Source organism: Furipterus horrens, unplaced genomic scaffold, assembly GCF_987537825.1.
Source record: "Furipterus horrens unplaced genomic scaffold, mFurHor1.1.pri manual_scaffold_8, whole genome shotgun sequence".
Taxonomy (NCBI): domain Eukaryota; kingdom Metazoa; phylum Chordata; class Mammalia; order Chiroptera; family Furipteridae; genus Furipterus; species Furipterus horrens.
Genome location: NW_028327178.1, coordinates 101668845 through 101687539, shown reverse-complemented (window position 1 = coordinate 101687539; position 18695 = coordinate 101668845). Strand labels below are relative to the sequence as shown.

At 42.5% G+C, this 18695-nt stretch overlaps 1 protein-coding gene across 1 annotated transcript in view; it reads right to left on the bottom strand.

The window, feature by feature from the left end:
- Positions 1–1061: 1061 nt before the first annotated feature.
- The window catches only part of NCOA3 (nuclear receptor coactivator 3), a 102754-nt gene continuing 85120 nt past the window's right edge, over positions 1062–18695 (bottom strand). Inside the window, exons 9-23 of the mRNA XM_090286531.1 lie at positions 18413–18553; positions 17917–18064; positions 16844–17235; positions 15811–16676; positions 14759–14894; positions 13627–13821; positions 12958–13236; positions 12736–12862; positions 11202–11373; positions 5936–6229; positions 4763–4867; positions 3242–3497; positions 2328–2502; positions 1846–1987; positions 1062–1583 (exon numbers count right to left, since the gene is read on the bottom strand). Coding sequence (XP_090142657.1) covers positions 1572–1583; positions 1846–1987; positions 2328–2502; positions 3242–3497; positions 4763–4867; positions 5936–6229; positions 11202–11373; positions 12736–12862; positions 12958–13236; positions 13627–13821; positions 14759–14894; positions 15811–16676; positions 16844–17235; positions 17917–18064; positions 18413–18553 — 3440 coding nt within the window. The 3' untranslated portion in view covers positions 1062–1571. The remainder of the gene's footprint in view (positions 1584–1845; positions 1988–2327; positions 2503–3241; positions 3498–4762; positions 4868–5935; positions 6230–11201; positions 11374–12735; positions 12863–12957; positions 13237–13626; positions 13822–14758; positions 14895–15810; positions 16677–16843; positions 17236–17916; positions 18065–18412; positions 18554–18695) is intronic.

Below are 18695 nucleotides of genomic sequence, written 5' to 3'. Positions count from 1 at the left end.
GCTGAGCAGACACCAGAAACCGCACATCAAGGATTCTACTCCTGAGAGCTCAATGTGGGATTCAGGTCCTAGTAACCAAAACCTTAGAACAATCCTCAAATAGATGAAAAGACACCATATTCAAATTTTTTTTAAAACTGCGTTACTGTTAATTTATGGACCCCTGAAAATCCAATATTCTTTTTTAAATCAAATTGCTTAATCTTTTAAAATTCCTGACATCTTTTTTTAAGTTTATTTCCCCGTGTCTATTCTTTCCCCCAAAATTAACAAAGTGCTTAGTTCTGGTAGATTTTTTTTTTTTTTTTTTAATTTAAATGTCTACATCTAAACAAATGATCTCTTAAAAAAGCTTTTAGATTAACAGACTGAAAAGAGTGAGGCATCTACAGCTAGAGGGAAGGAAGAGCTCTGGACAGCTGTCCCCTCCTCCAGGCCACAAAATTCAGGGGCTGTCTCTTCTATCTGTAACCTCACCACACTGAGCTGACTGAAATCAACAATGTTAAATATTTAGCTTCACAAACTCTGTAAAAATGAGTTGTTGTGACCTACAAAAAAAAGGTATATACATATTTTACATAATATAATATCTTAAGGTCATATTTACAAAAGAAAATCTATTCACAGAAACACTGCAAAATTCTGATTCAGAATGCAGTACCTGGCCTTGGGTTTTCTGCAGTTTATTCTCAAAAAGCATTATTGCTCTACCATATAGGCAAATGGTGACACCAGTACTTTGAACAACAAGAAAATCACAGTTCTTATCCAACAGATTAGACAAAAACCAGGAATGTGGTTCATTATTCCTCAAGACCTCAAGAATATTGCATTTATCCACTACTTTTTAAATAAAGTGCAACGGCGGCACATTAGCATGTGAAAACTGCTACTGCTGCAATTAAATACTGTCATCTCTCGTTTTCCCTTCTGAAACAAAGCCACTTGACATCAAGGAGAATTCCTGGAGGTGAAGTATGACGAAACATTAGGGGCAAATGAAAACCCTAGCCAAAGCCTAGGTCAGCCAAGGACAGGGCTGGAGCAACTCAACTGTCGTTCAGGGACAAGAACTCAGAAGTGCCGACCCTCCAGAACAGAACTACCTGGCAGTGGCAGACAAACGAAGGCTGGACGAGGCTCTTCCTCCAGGACTGGAACTCAAGAAACCAGGTCTTCTAATCTTGGTTTCTCCAACGTTCTCTGTTCAATGTCCCACCTACGTTTATTTGAAAGACTGGATATCAAGGCAGGAAGAAGGGGCACAGGAGTGTTTTGTGGTCACTAACACTGTTCCCTCCAGAATCATATCCCTAAGACAGAATGCCAAAACTATTTGTTTTGAACACCATGATACGGAGGAGGGGGAAAGAAAAAGGTAGCTATCACGCTTCAGCTTTTTAAATCCAGTCCTATTCAAATGACATCACTGGGAATACCCTTGACGGATATCAAAGCTGGTCCTTTCTTCAAAGATGGATGCCTAGAACAAGGATTCTTTACTCCCAATAATCCTAGTGCAGCGCCATTTGTACAGTGATTTCTTTGGAGGTCCTGGTGTAGAGATGTCAGCAGTATTTCTGTTAACAACCAGAAGAAACGTGAGTGAACCACTGTGCACAGGAGAAAAGGACCCATGTGTCTATGCTGAGGGCTTGCAACGAGGCTCTGGCTGATTGATGGCCCAATGTTTTCAAACCAAAAGTATTTTCAATGACTATATTTTTAAGTTTCACATCTAAGTTTAAAATCCACCTAGAATTTTAGATTACAGCTGAGGGTTTGGTTCCTTCCAGAGAACAAGAAAAACTTTCTGAGAGAATAAGGCCTAGATGCCCGTACCTGATCAGGGCCCATGGGCAAGCCAGACAGAGGCATGGAGTTCATGTTCATCTGCCCCATGGGACCACCGCTGCCGTTCATGTGCACCATGCTATACGCTGCAGGGTTCCCCTGGTGGGCAAACTGCTGCTGTGGAAAGGAGCTGCAAAAGAAGTGTGAAATTACCCCCGGGTCATTTTAGCAACACAGGACATGCACACACAGACTATCACAGTTTTGCCAAATGTCACTACACTTAAGCAGAGAACAGCAAGAGAGGAGACTCCCTGACAGCCTGCCCTCTATTTTTCACAGCTGTCTGTATTCAATGCTCTCATGGAGCATGGTAGGAAGGATTCATAAAATGGATGAACCAAATAATGTTTTCTAGTATGAACCCAGGCCTTTAGACCTTGCCACCCAAATAGGCTTAACTCAAAAATGCAGATATTTCCTCGACTTTTGGCACAGAATATGAATGACTTCGAGTCCCTGTTCTTCACCTGTTCCTAGCCAGGCTTCCTGATGGCCAGCCCTTCATTTCTGAGGACTGATACACAGGCGCGGTCTGAGGGTGCTGCATCATGGGGTTCTGGGCGGGGCCCATCCTTGATGACATCATTGCATTGGGAGGACTGGATACTCGACCAAAGGTTGGATCTGGTTGTTGTCCCATCCCTTTCAAAGGAAAAAAAAAATATTATAATTCTCAAATGCTACCTCCTTAGCTTATCAGCTTTCTATAGTAATTTTAGGGTCTTTTTTAGCGGTGGGGGAGGTTAAGGCACACAACGCTGCAGGATGCCGCCTGCCAGTCACTCCTGCTTCTCACCAAGATGCCAACTAGAGTGACAGGCTTACTGCAGAGCAGCTCACTGAGTGTATGAAAGGGACTCCTTATTAGCCAGCTCACATCACTCTGTCCCTCTTCAGAGGGCAGAAGTACTGCCGTCCTGGCTGGCAGGAGGGCATTCCAAATGGAACCTCCCCAGTAAATACTGCCACGCCCAAGAGGTATACGCATGATTGAAATTAATGTCTCAGTCACCAAGAAAAGGAACTCAGAAGCCTGCACAAACACCACTCTCACTGACTTGACCAAGCATTCAGAGCCCGGAGGGACATGATGGAGGGAGACACCTGGTAGTCTTTCTTCCAAATTAAGATGTAGAGAGCTGAAAAAAATCAAAACCTGGAAAAAAATACTCAATTATGATAGACCATCTACTTACATTACAATTACCTGTGTACTGCAGTACACATTTTTGTTCTTTTTAATTAATTTCCTTTTTCTCATGAAATAATAAGAGGAAGTGAATAGTACTTTCATTTGTTTTAAACATGCAACAGAGCTAGTGAATTTTGTGTCTTCAGTAATATTATGCTTTGGGGCAGACACTGCCATGGTCAAACTCACCGTAGTTTGGTGGGTAGGGAAACTGCTGGGGTGGAGCCTGTGGAAGGGCAGGCCCCCCCAAAACCCCATCCATGCTGGGCGATGCAGTCACATTGGGGGGCGGGCTGAAGGCCTGGGGCTGCTGCTGCTGCTGCTGCTGCTGCTGTTGCTGCTGCTGCTGCTGCATCATCATGGCCGCCACCCTCTGCTGTCGGAAGTGATGACTCAGCAGCTCCCTGCTGCGCTGGGCCACCATCTGGGCATTAAGAAAACCCTGCTAATACCCAAGAAAGAATGCAATTACACACATATAGCAAGAGCCAGCCAATTTCATGCATACAGTACCCCCACAATACATTAGGTGTCAGACAGAAAAAGCACCCAATGCCTTTCTCTGTAATTACAAAAAAGGAAAAAGTGCAATTCTCATTATAGCAAAGGCCTTCTGGCTATTGGGGGCGGGGGGGGAGAAGATGTGCAGAATAGGGACCTAGAAATTATCTGAGGTCGGGAGACAAAACCAGACAACTATCAAGCTTTAAATAGTTAGAAAACATTCCTCAGAAGTGAGAGTACTTAAGAGGTCACTTTGAGGACAAACTTTTCAGAAACCATGAAATAAGATGAGAAAGGGCATGACTGAGAGTGTTTGGGGGAGAGGGGGATCTGAAACAAGAAGGGGAGCAGGAATCCACCCCAGAAGGTCTGACGGTCTCTTTAACCCAGGAGAAGAGGCAGAGTTAGGTAAGGAGAAGCTGTGTGCAGGCCCAGAGGTGACATGATCACAGCACTGAACAGGGAAGCTGGCTTGTCTCCAAAGGCAAACTTTTATTATCTTTCTGAAGGGCCCCCTAGCTTGGCTTATACAGTATGCCTGATTACCCGGAAAATAGAGGTAGCAGGACCTCCAAGTGGACCTACGACAGTGAAAACTGGGCATTTTCACAGCTGTTTTTTAATAACAATAATTATGAACAATATTCCAGACCACAGTAAGGCTTTCTGCCTCATGCACATTAAGAAAATACCTGAAAATACAGTCTCCACCTTGGACTGGAGGTGGCGAGAACTTGAATATCATCCCTCCCACTATAGGAAACAGGTCATCTCAGGGGTTATTACTGAGAGTAAGATTATGTTTCACTCATTTTCTTCTTTATAGTTCTTGCAATTTCAAATGTTACCCAGTGAGCATATGGTTTCATAATCCAAACAGAGAAAAGTTTATAGGTTATCTTAAATTCCTAAAAAGTAACTGACAGCTGTTTTCACAACCTGGCAATCGATCACACGTGGGAATTAATTTAAAAAACACGAATCAGTAATGTTAATAAAAGAACTCCTCTTCTGATTCTTCCCGGTCACCAGCAAGAAATAAGCGTGGAAGGAAAAGTGCAATGGGACCATGGGATGGCTTCTTACACAAGAAACTTGGAATGCCTTTACCTAACGAGCGTTTACTGAGGGCCGGCCGCAGGCCACACCAGACTGTGCCGGCAGAAGGCAGTGAAAGCGAACAACACAGAAAGCTGCTCCCCTCACCTGGGAGCTCACCTGGGGCTGCAGCATGGGCCTCATCACTGCCGCGGCACCAGCGGTGGGGTTTTCCATTTTCATTTCAAGTGCCTGACGGCTCTGATTCAAAAACTGGAGAGAAACAGGTTAGTTAGGATGCAAATGAACATGTTAATGAGCCCAAAACAGCTTTCCACATCCTCAGCACCACCCAGGGAAGTCACGATGGTACCTCCAAACCCATTAACCTGGTTAAGTCACATCTGAGCTGAACCCGTTTGCTTTCCACACTTCAGAAAGGCTCATGCTGAAAAGTTCTTGATTAGCAAGCATATGAAGCTTTATTGTTTGGCATCAGAAGAAAAAGCTGAAAGAATATCTACAATAGGAACTCCAGATGTTCTCTGGGATTATTTAGGCCATTGGGGAAACAGCTTTAAGCTGGTCAGAGTAACAATGAATAAATTACCTCTTCTGTTATCTTTTCCCAGATAAATTTTATTGGGAAGAAACGATAAAAATGTAAAATGATATCATGAGCACATTAACACAGCTTTTCCTGAGTCCTAAACTGACTTTTAGAACTGTGCATACAACTAGAAGCATCTCTGGCTCACTGGATTCTAAACCCACTCACTCGCCTACTTACATGCTTCGGTCTGCCTGCCACATCTGACCATAGCACACCCAAGATGCAAACAATATAAGTAATTAAGTTTAAAGTATTTCTTGGGGATTAAGGAAACAATGAGAAAAACATGCCTTATCTTGGTATATTAAAAGAACTCAAGTTTTATAAAAGCAGAAATTCCATTAAAAATGCTGAAATCAATCAGGTTTAGATATCTGGTTATTACTATTAAGGACTTTTTTAAAAACAGAAGTTATCTACCTTGAGGACCACAAAGTCATCGAGAAATCCTCTTCTCTCCCAAGAGCAAACCTCTCTGACACTGACTCTTTAACCTGTGCGATGCGATATTCTTATAAAAAGATGCCCAGTTCTAGCACCCTACACCCTAACAAGGTGTACACCTGTACAAATAAAATGTTACACAGAGTGAAAACAAAAGGACTTCCGTCAGTGGACAAGGGATGGAGAGCCGGGGACAAGGGCTCTGAAGCACAGTCTTGAACACTGAAGAGGAGGCGGCCAAAAGTCAAGCCCCCTTGGCCGAGGACAAGCACGTGGCTGGTTACCTGCTGGCCCTGCAGCCTCTGCTGAAGCTGCATTCGCAGCTGCTTGGGGGTGTTTGTCCGAGGTCTCATGAGGCCAGCCCTAGGGTGCATCCCCTGGAGAGGAAAGTTGCCTTGCTGGTTCATCTGACTCATCATAGAGTTAAAAGACGGTGCTTGTGCCTGAAGATTAAAGCCTCCTTGCATGGGAGGCCCCTGTGCGGGATACGGCTGCCCATACAGTGCCGCCTTCTGCTCCATCATTACTGCTGCTTCTTGGCTTTGGAAAACATCCTGTTTGGCCTCCAAAGCTTGTCCCTTAAACATCAAACACATAAATGAACAATGAAGTACATCTGGGAAAGCAACTGAAATCAAATACTCTACAGAAGGTGAAAAATAAGTTAATATATGTGCACCATGATGTTGCAGAGTTCCAAAAGCAAAATCAAGTTTATTGTCTGAAGTCTCATGAGAGCACAAACCATGTTCCATCTTTTCACAGCTGTGTCCTGATGCCGAGCACAAGGTTTCACAAAGATAGACACTCAAATATTTTCTGAGCCCAGTACCTGGAGAAATGCTACTTGTTCCAGAGTAGCTCTATCTCTGTACCAACATGGACTTTCCATGCCACGTATAAAATAAATCAATTAAAATCACTAGGCTCAGCCCTGACTGGTGTGGCTCAGTGGATTGAGTGCCTGTGAACCAAAAGGTCACCAGTTCGATTCCCAGTCAGGGCACATGCCTGGGTTGCGGGCCAGTTCCCTGGCTGGGGACACATGAGAGGCAACCGATCAAAGTTTCTCTCGCACACTGATGTTTCTCTCCCTCCCTTCCCCTCTCTCTAAAAGTAAATCAATCTTTTTTTAAAAATCACTATGCTCAATGAATTCTAATGTAATTTGTAAAAGAACACTACTTAAGTTTGCAAAAGGTGTTTTGGTAGAGACAGGTAAATCAACAAAAGCTCATAGCTCCTGGGGTATATTCACTTAAAGGTAGTCATCCACAACTATTTGTTGATGGTGGGCAGTATTTATTTATAAGTGCCTGTTATGTGCCAGGCATCACTTTTACTGAGAATGTGTACAAAATAACATCCAGCAGGTGACAGAAAAAGAAGTACAAATAAATATTCTGAAGGCATCCTCACTGATGTGGCTCAGCTATTGGGGTGTCAGCCCACAAAATGAAAGGTCACCGGTTCGAGTCCCAGTCAGGGCACATGCCTGGGTTGTTGGCCAGGTCCCTCCCTGGTTGGGGTACAAACAAGAGACAACCAATTGATGTTTCTCTCTCACGTCGATGTTTCTCTCCCTCTCTTTCTACCTTCCTTCCCTTCTCTCTAAAAATAAATAAAATCTTTTTAAAAAAATATCCTGAAGGAGGGAAGAGCCTGCCATGCTGAGACAAGAGCAGCCTGGCAGGGACCGCATTCCCCACAGGCAGAGGCGGCCAGGTGAGCAGCCCCCCACCCCCCACCAGGGCTCGCCTGGAAGCATACTTGCCCCATTGCATGGTGACCCCACGCTGCCACTTCCCCCACCTCTCGCTCTCCTTGGAGGAACGTTAGCCCTCTTCTTTCTCCTCACTACACGGTCTACTTGGATGTTCTCATCCGCTGGCAACAACTGCCAATTTTTTGTCTCCAGCTCCAATGTCTCTAATCTTACTTATGCAGATGCCTGCTTTAACATCTTTACCCAGAGGTCTCAGGCATCTCAAAGTTAATGTCCAGAAAACAGAAACTGTGATTCCCAACAGCCCCTCCCCCGAAAGCCTGATTCTCTTCCAATCTTTCCTATATCACAAGACGTGGCAACATCATTCACCCCAAACGAAAAGTCGGCAATCTCGATTCTTCACACTCTCCCTGAAAAGCATGTGTACGCATGCACATGCGTGCGTGCGCACGCGATCTACCAAGTCCCGTCAGTTTTGCCTCCGTGACATAAGGTGTATCCTTTCCTTCATCCCAGGGCCACAACCTTTTTCAAGACACCACAGGGCTCTCGTCATAACTATCTGTGCTTCTGTGTTGCCCCATCACACCAGTCCCCCCCCCCCCCGCCCCCGAGACAGCAATCTGCAGTATGTCCTTTTCTTACCAAGCACATGCTCATTGACTTTATAAAGAGAAAAAGGAGGGGAGAGAGCAAGAGGGAGAGAAACATCACTGTGACAGAGAAATATCAGTCAGCTCTGCCCCTGGCATGCGCCCCAACCACAGACCAAACCCACAACCCAGGCATGTGCTCTGACCAGGAATCAAACCTGCAACCCTTCGGGTTATGGGACGATGCTCCAACCAAATGAGCCACACCAGGCAGGGCTGCAATACCTTTTTATAAAGAAAATTTATACAGTAAGAAATACTGTAAATTTAACATGGTTGATCGATCATGCACATTTACCAATTTTCTCCTGCAAACCCTACTAAAATAAGAGCAAATAATGTAAATGCTAGTATTTATCCACAAAACAATGAGAATAAGAAAGGCCAACAAGATCAAATTGTTCAACAGGTATCTGAAAAGCAGAAAGTGAAATGAAAAGTATTGGGCTGGCCAAAAATTGGTTTAGTTTTTTTCCATAAGATGGCCCTAGTAGTGCTTAGTTGTCTTTAACTTCATGCAAAACCATTTTGTTAGATTATATCGTGACAGCTGTCATCTCAGGGTGCGTTTTTTAAAAAACTTATCAAGATAACTGGTGAATTTGTGTGCAGCCATTTTAATACTAAAGATGGAAGAAAATATACAACATTATCGGCATGTTATGCTTTATTATTTCAAGAAAGATAAAAACGCAACTGAAACACAAAAGATCGAATGTGTCAAAGTGGTTTGCGAAGTTTCGTGCTGGAGATTTCTTGCTGGACGATGCTCCACAGTCGGGTAGACCCACTGGAGTTGACAGCGATCAAACTGAGACATTGAGATCAATCAACGTTATACCACAAGGGAGACAGCCGCCCTTCTCAGAATATCCAAATCAATACTGTTATTGGTGAAAATGAAAAATGTGTCTTTTTATTTTACGGAACAAAACCCTACAGACTTTTTGGCCAGCCCAATAGCTCAACAGAGCAGGAAACCTGAGACCCATGTGCCTAAAGAAGAAAACACACGAAGACTGAGCAAACGTCCCCCGCGGAGCTGGTGGGAGACCCACTGGGACAGCAGGGGGGCAGGCACGGTGCTCACGCAGGCACTGGTCGGGAGTCTGAGCACAGAGCGGGGGCCCACCTACCTCCCTGCCCTCCGCCTGTGCCCCAACTGCACACAGCCGAACAGCTGTGCCTTCTACGCACTCCCCAGTGCCTCAGGTCAGGGACACCAAGCACAGCAAAGGGCCGGAGTAGGACAGACACTGGAAACAGGAAATCACATATTTGTAATTTTAGTAGAACTTTATACCTTAACACTATGGGATCATCAACTTGCTGCTCCCAAAATGCAATCAGGCAATAAAAAAAAAATTCCAAGCAAGAAATGGAGAACCTTCTCTAGAAAAACTGTACAGTGGGAGTGGAGGGCAGTGGGGGCCAACAAGTTTACATGTGGCAATTTGGGGAGTCCTTAAATAGACTGATCCTGCTTTTTAATACATCATTCTTAAACATAAAAAGACAGTCCAGGACCACCAGGTATTTGATACTGAATGCTTCCAACATCAGCGCCTCAAATACCCAGCAACTTAAAAACAAAGATTTAAAAAATACACATACAGAGAATTAACATAACACCCAACATGCCAACAGACATCCCAGAAAGAACAGAAAAAACAGAGGAGATAAAATTATTTTTTAAATGATACAAGAAAATGCCCCCTAACCAAAGGGAATTATCTGTGTATCTAATACACAGCGGAATGAATGAAACAAGATCCATACCAAGACAGGGCATCATGAAATTTCAGAGAGAAAAAAGGTTCCTGAGTAATTCCAAAAGGAATCAGATTGGAATATGACTCAATGGCAGCAACATTGGATGCCAGAAAAATATAGACTTCTTCCGAGAGGAAATCACTTTTGACCTCGAATTTAATACACAGCCAGACATGCAACAGGTGGGGAGGGGGGTACGTTTTCAAACCTATAAGGACCTAAAACATTGTATCTCATGCAGCAGAGATGAAGAAGTTAATAGAAAGTGTGTTTCAGAAAAACAAACGAGTAAATCAAAAGGAAAATGACCTAGGACTCAGGAACTGGGGTGCCAACACAGGAGAAGAAGGACAACCACTAATCACCAGACCTGCCTCTCGAGGGCAGAGTGAAACAGAGGGACAAGGCCCCACAGCAGAGAGACAAAGAGATGGGTGTCTGAACGTGTGAAGAAAAAAATGAGAGAAACTGTACTTCTTGTTGGAGTAGCTGGGAAATAACAGCAGTGAGTGTGTGGAAAACAAAGCAAATCAAAAGGCAATTAAAACAAACAAAACCCCATACAAGCTTTACCTGGGATCAGTAATGAGTCAAAGTAATGTAAATACTGACTACCTACGCAACAGCAGAAGACACAGTGAGGCTGGGGGCAGAAGGAGCACAGGGGCGTGTGCACACAGGGGCTGGGCGTGCGAGTGCACGCTGGAGGGAAGGGGATAAAAACCAACCCACAATTTTTTATCTGAAATTCCAAATATCCAGGAAAGCTCTAAAAAAATAATTTTTTATTAGCACCCAGTGTATTTAACAGTAAAACCTGAGCTGAAGCAATACACAATCTCCATATACTCCACCTAGTATGACTATTTATGTATCTTGCTGTAGAAATATTAACGTGTTTGATCACAGGCTACTGTCCAAAACTACAGTATCAATCAAGACTCTACCAGGGATATTGTGTAATGTGTGGTATGAATGTATCATTTACCTTTCTAAAATCCAAAATTCCTGAATCCAAAGCACATCTGACCCCAAGGTTCTCAGATGAGGGACTATGAATGCACAGTCAGCTATCGTATCAGGAATACAAGAGATACGAACTGAAGTTGATAAAGAAATCGCTGCATAAGCCTATTACTTAGAAACATCCCCAAAGTTAACAGTTGAATTTCACGACCCCTGAATGGAGCAAATGACTGGGGTTCTTCAATAAGTATATTCTGTATCATTTTATTTTTAAGTTACAAAGACTACTTTGCTAAACATAAAGTATATTTTCTCAACTTAATGCTGGTATACATGAAGGCAGGAACAGGAAAGACACACAGGCCGTCTTGCGCATGGCTTCAGGGACGTGCACACACGCACCTCTGTGTCCATGTCAATACTACCTACCTGATTTACAAGCTCAGGGATGCCCAGAGCTCTGTCAATTTCTTCTAAGCCTGTGGCATCGGTGTTGCTCAAGAGAGTGTGCAGTTGGTCCAATAATGCTCTTTCATCATTCTGTCCTTCTAGGTTGGAAGGTGGCCCAAGGAGATCATCCAGGGAATTCCTAAGAAGAGGCCTAAAAAAAGACTTGCAATCAATTTCCTCTTCAAAATAATAATTTTAAAAAAAAAATCACAGTAACTACATGCTATTTTTAATATGCAACAATAACTCAAATACTGTAAGTATATAAAATGAACTAAGAGACTAGCAAATGGTATCAATTTAAAATCCTCTTCAAAATAATAAATTTTAAAAATCAATTTAACGCACAGTATTTTTAATATGCAACAATAACTCAAACACTGTTAGGTATAAATAATGAACTGAGTAACAGAGACTAGCAAATGGTACCAGTTTAAATTTAAGGCCCACAATTTTCAACTCAACAGGCCATCTTCAACCACTGTATCTACCTTAGGCCTCCCCTCTCCCACCACCAAAATGTAACTGCTAGACCCCTCAGCATTTGAAGGATAGCAGAGATCTGGGGGGTGGGGGGGTGCAGTTTTCAAGTCCCTATACAAAAGTAGAGCTGGTAATAGGTAAGTTGAGAAATCAACAAAAGAACAGGAAAAAGAAAAGAAATGTTTCACAATAAATGAACCGAGCCTGGGAGTCTCCCGAAGTAACTTTTTGTGTTTGGCCCACAGAGCCCATGTAGTGATGAGTATGATACGAACTCCATACACCCACAGCCAGGTGTCAGGGCTCCAGCACATGAAAAGGGCATGGAGCCAGACATTTCTCCTGACTCCGAAAAATTCTGTGATGAAAGTATTTGTTCCCTACCAGGTAGGAAAGCACTCACATTAATAAATTCATGTGATTACATCACTGACTACTCAATAGATCGATTCATTTTTTTCTTAGCTTAATTTATTATAGCATTCAAGTTAGAACTGACATTGACAGGTAGCCTCTTTCATGCAAATGAGTTATTGACCAAGCTAAAGAAAAACGAAATATAAACATAATTACAAAAGAGTGCTCTCGTTCACTGTCACCAACATCCCTGGAATGTTTTAAATAATTTTTAAGAAAAATTATCCAATCCTTAAAAATTAATTTTCCATAGAAACTAGACTCATCTTCTGAACACCATTCATCTTGAGAAGCTGGTGCTAACTTGCCCCTCCCTGTGGAGGAGGTTATAACAGCATGAGAGGCAGCTACGTGGGAGAGGCTCCCAGGTTGGACCACTCCAGAGTCCTGGCAGCTGCAGGACACCGCTCCGCCTCCTTCCTTTCCCAGCAGTGCCACCACCCCTGCCTTGCCTCAGCCTCTACATATAATTATCCAAGAAATGCCCAGAGGGCAACTGAGTACCTAATTTACAGAGTTTTTCTCATTTTCTTGTTCTCTTTCAGGTTTGTTCCATGCTCTGATCCTTTGCTAGATAATCCAAGTCTAACAGAGTCACATAATAAACCCCCACCTATTTTGAGTCCCATGAAGGCTTTGTTCCATGGACAACATGCCATCTGGCCAGGAACCTGGTTGGTTAGATGGTGCTGCTTGGCCATAAGGACTGACCCCCATTCCCATGGCAATTTCACCAGGCCCTGGGGGAATAAAAAAGAATAAATTTTCAAATAAGCCCACAGCAGAAGTTATCCTATGACATCTAATTTTCTTTTTCTCTGAAGGGGATGCTTACGCATTTGAAACATCTGCGGCGGCGGCTGCTGCTGCTGCTGCTGCTGCGGCGGCGGCGGCGGCGGCAACATTGGTCTTGCGCCTGGAATGCTGTTGGACCGCAGAGGCAAGGCGGGCATCGAGCCGCACACTGTGGGTCTGGGCAAAGAAGCATTGTAATCCACTCCTGGTCTTCCCATGGCGGGTGAACTCAGAGGCTCCATGCGGCTGGCCTTTGAGTTTGGTAAGCCCCAGTCTCCTGAAGGAGTCTGATTCACAGTCACACTTCTGTTTGGTCCACCTACAACCAGTAGAAACGATTAGGTTGTTTTCTATATTATAATGAATCTTCCTTATATCATATAGGTACAGTCATTATACACGACATCAGCCATGACCAAAAAAAGTGCTTTGTCATCCTAAGAATAGGGCTAGCGAGCAATTAACACATTTTTCATAGGCTACTATGTATTCGTTACAAGTTAGAAAACATCTGAGACCAAAAGCCTCCTTAGGAGTTTAAATAACCAAGACACAGAATAAATGAAGAAAATACTCATGAAAGAAACATTATGCTAGTTTTATTCAAAAACCTATTACTTGAACCCAGTTCTTCAAATAGTTTTAAATGTTAAACTTGCTTTTCCCAAAAGAACATTTTACTCACAAATACTAATTAGAAATAACGTACCCATATTTGAACCATAATTCTCCTGACTCTCCATCATTCTCGGATTCCCACCCAACACGGGCTGCTTTGGCAGCATGGGGAAAGCGTTGCTGCTCTTTACTGGAGGACTTGAGCCAACAGAAACAGGGCTGTCCAGAGACACTGCTCGGTTAGAGGGAGGCCGAACGGCCTGCACGGACTGTGGGCTCCTCAAACCTGTTGAAAATATAAGCACAATACATATAAATATCCTCTGATGATTCAATACATAAATAATCAAGTATAGGACATAAATACTAATACCACCCACCCAAGAATGTCTTTCCTACTAAAACAAACACTGTCTTCCTTTACAACATAAACATTAAGTCCAAAAGAAAAATGAAAAACCACCTCAGATTCCAAACAAAGTAGAAACAAGAATCTCAGTGTTGGCTGAAGTAATGGGCACTGATTTGTAGCCTGCTATGGTCATTCCTCTTCTGCTTCACTTAATACTAAATATGTTACCAATGTTTCAAACTCCTGAGGGTTCTTCCCATATGTCTACTTATTAAATGGCTTCTCTGTTTAAAAGTTTGCAATTAAGTGTAACCAGATAAGTTGCTGTCTAATCAAACAAGAAATAAACCAGTCAGATAATTGTGAATTATTCTTTTTCAACTGCTACATATAATATATCCTTATTAAATTGATGAACTAGGAAAGACATGGCTACAGAAGATAGGCTGGGTAAGAAGCAGCAAACACCAAAGAAAAGTCTCATAATGAAATGATAAGATTCCACAGTGTCAAAGGACAGGCTTTGAGCTACAGTTCTGGTTGCTTTTTAATCCGATTCTCTGTGCCTAGAAAAATATATGCCCTAGTACCTCCTAGTCATGTGGACCAACCAAAGATTAATATTTTCCTGTAAGTGCCATGATTACTAGTATCATATTAGTTAAAAATAGGAAATTTTTTAAAAATAGGAAAATGTCCCAAAAGATTTTTTTTAACACATAATTATAAATTAGTATAAGAAACTGGGAGGCAGAGCATGCATGTTAAAGTCATATATGCCAGCTGGGCCCTTATTCTTAATGTAAGAGTAATATGCAAGTGTACCGTAAAGATTAAAAGGCAGTAAGAATAAAATTCAGTTCGTTCTTACCCAAAGAACTAGTTCCTTGAAGCATTTGCTGCTTGGTTCCCAGATTACTACCATTTGTGGATATGGAATTATTGTAGAAGTCAGAACTAGTCAGATCCCCAAGAATAGCATCTAGATTATCCAAATCTCCAGATCCCTGAAAATAAAATTAAAAAAATTAACCTGTGTACATTACTGAATAAGTATAAACATATTCATCAGAAGAAAACAGATAAAATGGGAACAAGCAAAATACAATGGTTACCTGAAATAACCCACCTTCTCTTCTTCCTTGAAAAAACAGTTTAAACTACTAAGATAAATCCCTGATTTGGGGAGTGCTTTCAAAGAGGCATTTCCTTACTTTACAGTAGATGTTTAATTCTCAAACTGTAGGATATTTTCCAGCTAACATTAATCAGGATCATTAACAGACAGATGTCTGCATCCGTACGCACCTTCTGAAAATAAGTATGATTAATACTAAAAGCAACAAGCTGACGTTCAACATGATATTCACAGGCAGGCTTTAAAAGGGGTTTCTGATCAATAAATTTGGAGAATACCAGCTTAAGGTGAAACAGACATCCTAACCGTAGGACTTACGCAAGACTTATTTTCTCAGGCACATGGTTAACATCTCTCAGCATAGTGTTCCTCAAGCAGAGATTGGAAAGTGCTTCCATAGAATGTGATCGTGTACATAAAATGTGATTTTAGGTAAAAAGTAAAATGCTGTTGCTTAATAGAAAAGTTCTCCCCCCGCTCCTAGTTTCTTTCTACCATACCCTTAATGACCCAATCTGTTCGTTCCAAAAATAAACATCCGTGAGAAATTTCAAATCGGCTACTCACAAGTTAAAGTCACATTTCAAAGCATATACATCTGATATTTCGAAATTGCATCATAATACTCTTTACTGATGCCTCAAAGAATTACAAAAAAATGACAGCTCAAGATTAACTTCCATTACATAAATCTAAGATGGAAGATAGAAAGAATAACTTTCTAACACAGAAATGCAACGATGAAACATAATGACTAAGCTGGACCACACAGGAAAACACATTACCTCTTCATTTGCTTCTGTCTTAACTTTAGCGTCTCTCTCTTGGCTTGAGCTCGGAACGGCCGAGCTGCTGCACTGACCCATCTTGTCCGCTCCCTCCACTTTGGGCTGCAGCTCCTTAGAGAGGGAGTCACCAGGATCGTCCCTGTCCAGCAGGTACCTAAGTAGGGCGTTATTTTCCTTCTTCTTAGGACTCAGCTGCTCCTGCTTGACGTTCCCTTCCACACAAAACGCTGCACTACTAGTGTCTTTCCCGGTGGCCTCTGCGGTAATCTTGGCCACTTCGGCTGGCGAATTCCCATTCTGCAGCAGCTTGTGCAAAATCCGGTGCTTCTCTTGGAGCAGTGATCCATGCACATTGGATGTGGAGGACACGCCTCCAGATGTCGAGGAGGAGACCCCAGAGGGGCTGGTGACACTAATGGAAGAGTCTTTACAACTTGAATCCAGGGGTGAGTTGGTCAAAGAGGAATGACCCCGGTCATCAGAAGAACAGGTGAGTAACTGCAGTAATTTTTTATGGCCTTTGCTCTCCAGAGGACCCCGTTGATTCTCTGACGCTTCAACATTGCTCTCTTTACTGTCTTTGTCATTGAGGTGATCCCTGCTATTTGACTGGCACATTGAACTCTCCACTGGGTTCTGGTCACAATACAAGCCTAAGGGACTCTTTGAATCCTGACTGTTCACTTTATTTGGTTGAGTTATATTCATATTGGGAGAGTTGTCCAATTTGGGGCCTGGGGAAGACAGAGTAGACAAAAGAGATGTCCCCACGCCCTCACTGATGGCTTGAAGGGCGCTGAGAGAGCTGCTGGAAAAGCTGTGGCTCCCTGTACTGCCGGAAGGTCCCATGGGAGAGTGCACACCTGCATGCGGAGAAATGAGGAAAAGAGTTAGGCCAGCAAGCGCTGGAACACAGCACCACTTAACGCCTCAGAGTTTCTACTATAAAATGAATTGACTTCACAAGAATTACAGTGGTATGGAAAGAAAAGGATTACCCCCCAAAAAAAGGAAACACCAACAGGAATACCTGCAACAGGAGAAAACTGATGTGAGGCCATCTTCGGACTCCCACGATTACGAGGAGAAATCATGATATTCTGCTGGTTGGAGCCAAGAACAGGACTCCCGTGTGGGGGGCTGCCCATGCTGAGAGCATAGTTGTTGTTCTGGTAGGAAGATGGCGACTGCATGGCTGGCCCAGGATTCATCGCCGCTACGTTGCTAGAAGCCCCGTATCTAGCTCCACTCATCGGCCCTGTGGTGCTGGGGTCAGCCAAGCCATAGGGCCTGCTGTTCAGCATCGGTAAGCCTTGGTTTGGTGACATGCTCATGCCACCTACCGAATTATTACATCCAGCTGCTGGAGGTCTAATGCCTTGCACAACAGGATTTGGGGTTGGTCTGTACCCATTCTGTTCCCTGCAAAACAAAGAAAAAATTTACAGGTATGCATTAAAGCCCTGAATCAGCCTAGGCACTTAACTTCTTAGGTGCCATTCTGATACCTAGTAACAATTCCAATCTAGATACTGATCAATTATTAAGCTAATAACATACTTTTTAATAAGCCAGAAAGTCCAAATGAACACCACCACAGTACTGTGAATGCCCCAAAGCTACGGTAAATGGAATCTCAGCAGGGCTTCACCAGAGTTGCCATCTGTCTGGGGGTTAACCTGGAGGTGCCTGCAAACTACTCAAGATAGTTAATGAGAGAATTTTGTGTTGTTCACTTACCAACTGCAGTAATAACTATTCTTAAAGTCTACCTTCAAATTTTAAATTCAATCCTTAAAGCAATGTCATATATCATTAGAAATGAAAGGTAACAGAGGCAGTCAGATTTTATATGCTTTTACCCAACAGCCTTCTCATTTCTAAGATTTCCCAGAAAGTATTTAATGAACAAATACTCATTTTCACATAAAAATATAGCCTTATAGAAAACCTATCATAATCCAGGAATCTAAACTCACTTTGGCAAATCCAACATCCTTCTTGCTTTTAGTATTGTGAAATTTTCTCTTTTTACATGAACCATAAAGCACCTTGAGGACACTGCTGCGTTTCCTATGAGAGTACCGAGCAATCTATCGTTACCTCTGAAGAAAGTGGGTGGAGACAAAGCCATGCCGATCATTTGTTACAGGATTTCGGAAGAGTTTGCTTTTCGTTTGCGCAGTCACTATTGTTCCATCAGCCAAAGAGAACCGATACACTGGCGTTTCTGCATGGCCGTGAATATAAGCTGTGGGGGGAAATATCCCATTACTAATAACTACAACTGCAAACAGATACATATAGGAGAGGAAAGAAACATATTTCATATGCAACATTTTCAAAATCCAGTGAAAGACTGAATCTGCACCAAAATTATGAATAGGCTAAACTAAAATGCTCAAGATTAAGTGGGACAATTGTAATAGAAAAATAACAAAAAAATAATAAAAGAAATAATAAAATGCTCAAGATTCATTTTCCTACGCACCACCACCCCCACCCCCCAAAAAACACCTACAGTCATGTGTATACTTACTGCTGTATGGCATGCCAGACACAACGAACAGTATCAAGAATTAACCTTAAAATTCCTTACCTTCTTGATAGTGACGTTTCTGGGACCATGACTGCCCATCATTAAGACTGAAAAATCTCTGGATACACCTTCGGATTATATCTTCAAAGCCAGGCCTCATGGAGGATCTCAGTGAATTTGTATCTATATTGACAAGTTTTCCTATTAAACAGAAAGTAAAAATTTAAATCCAACCTACAACTATTTACTGGTTGCACATTGCATGGCTTAGCACTAAAAAATAAAATAAAGACACTAAATCTTTGCTTCACCTTCTCTGACACAAATTTGTTATATCCAGAGT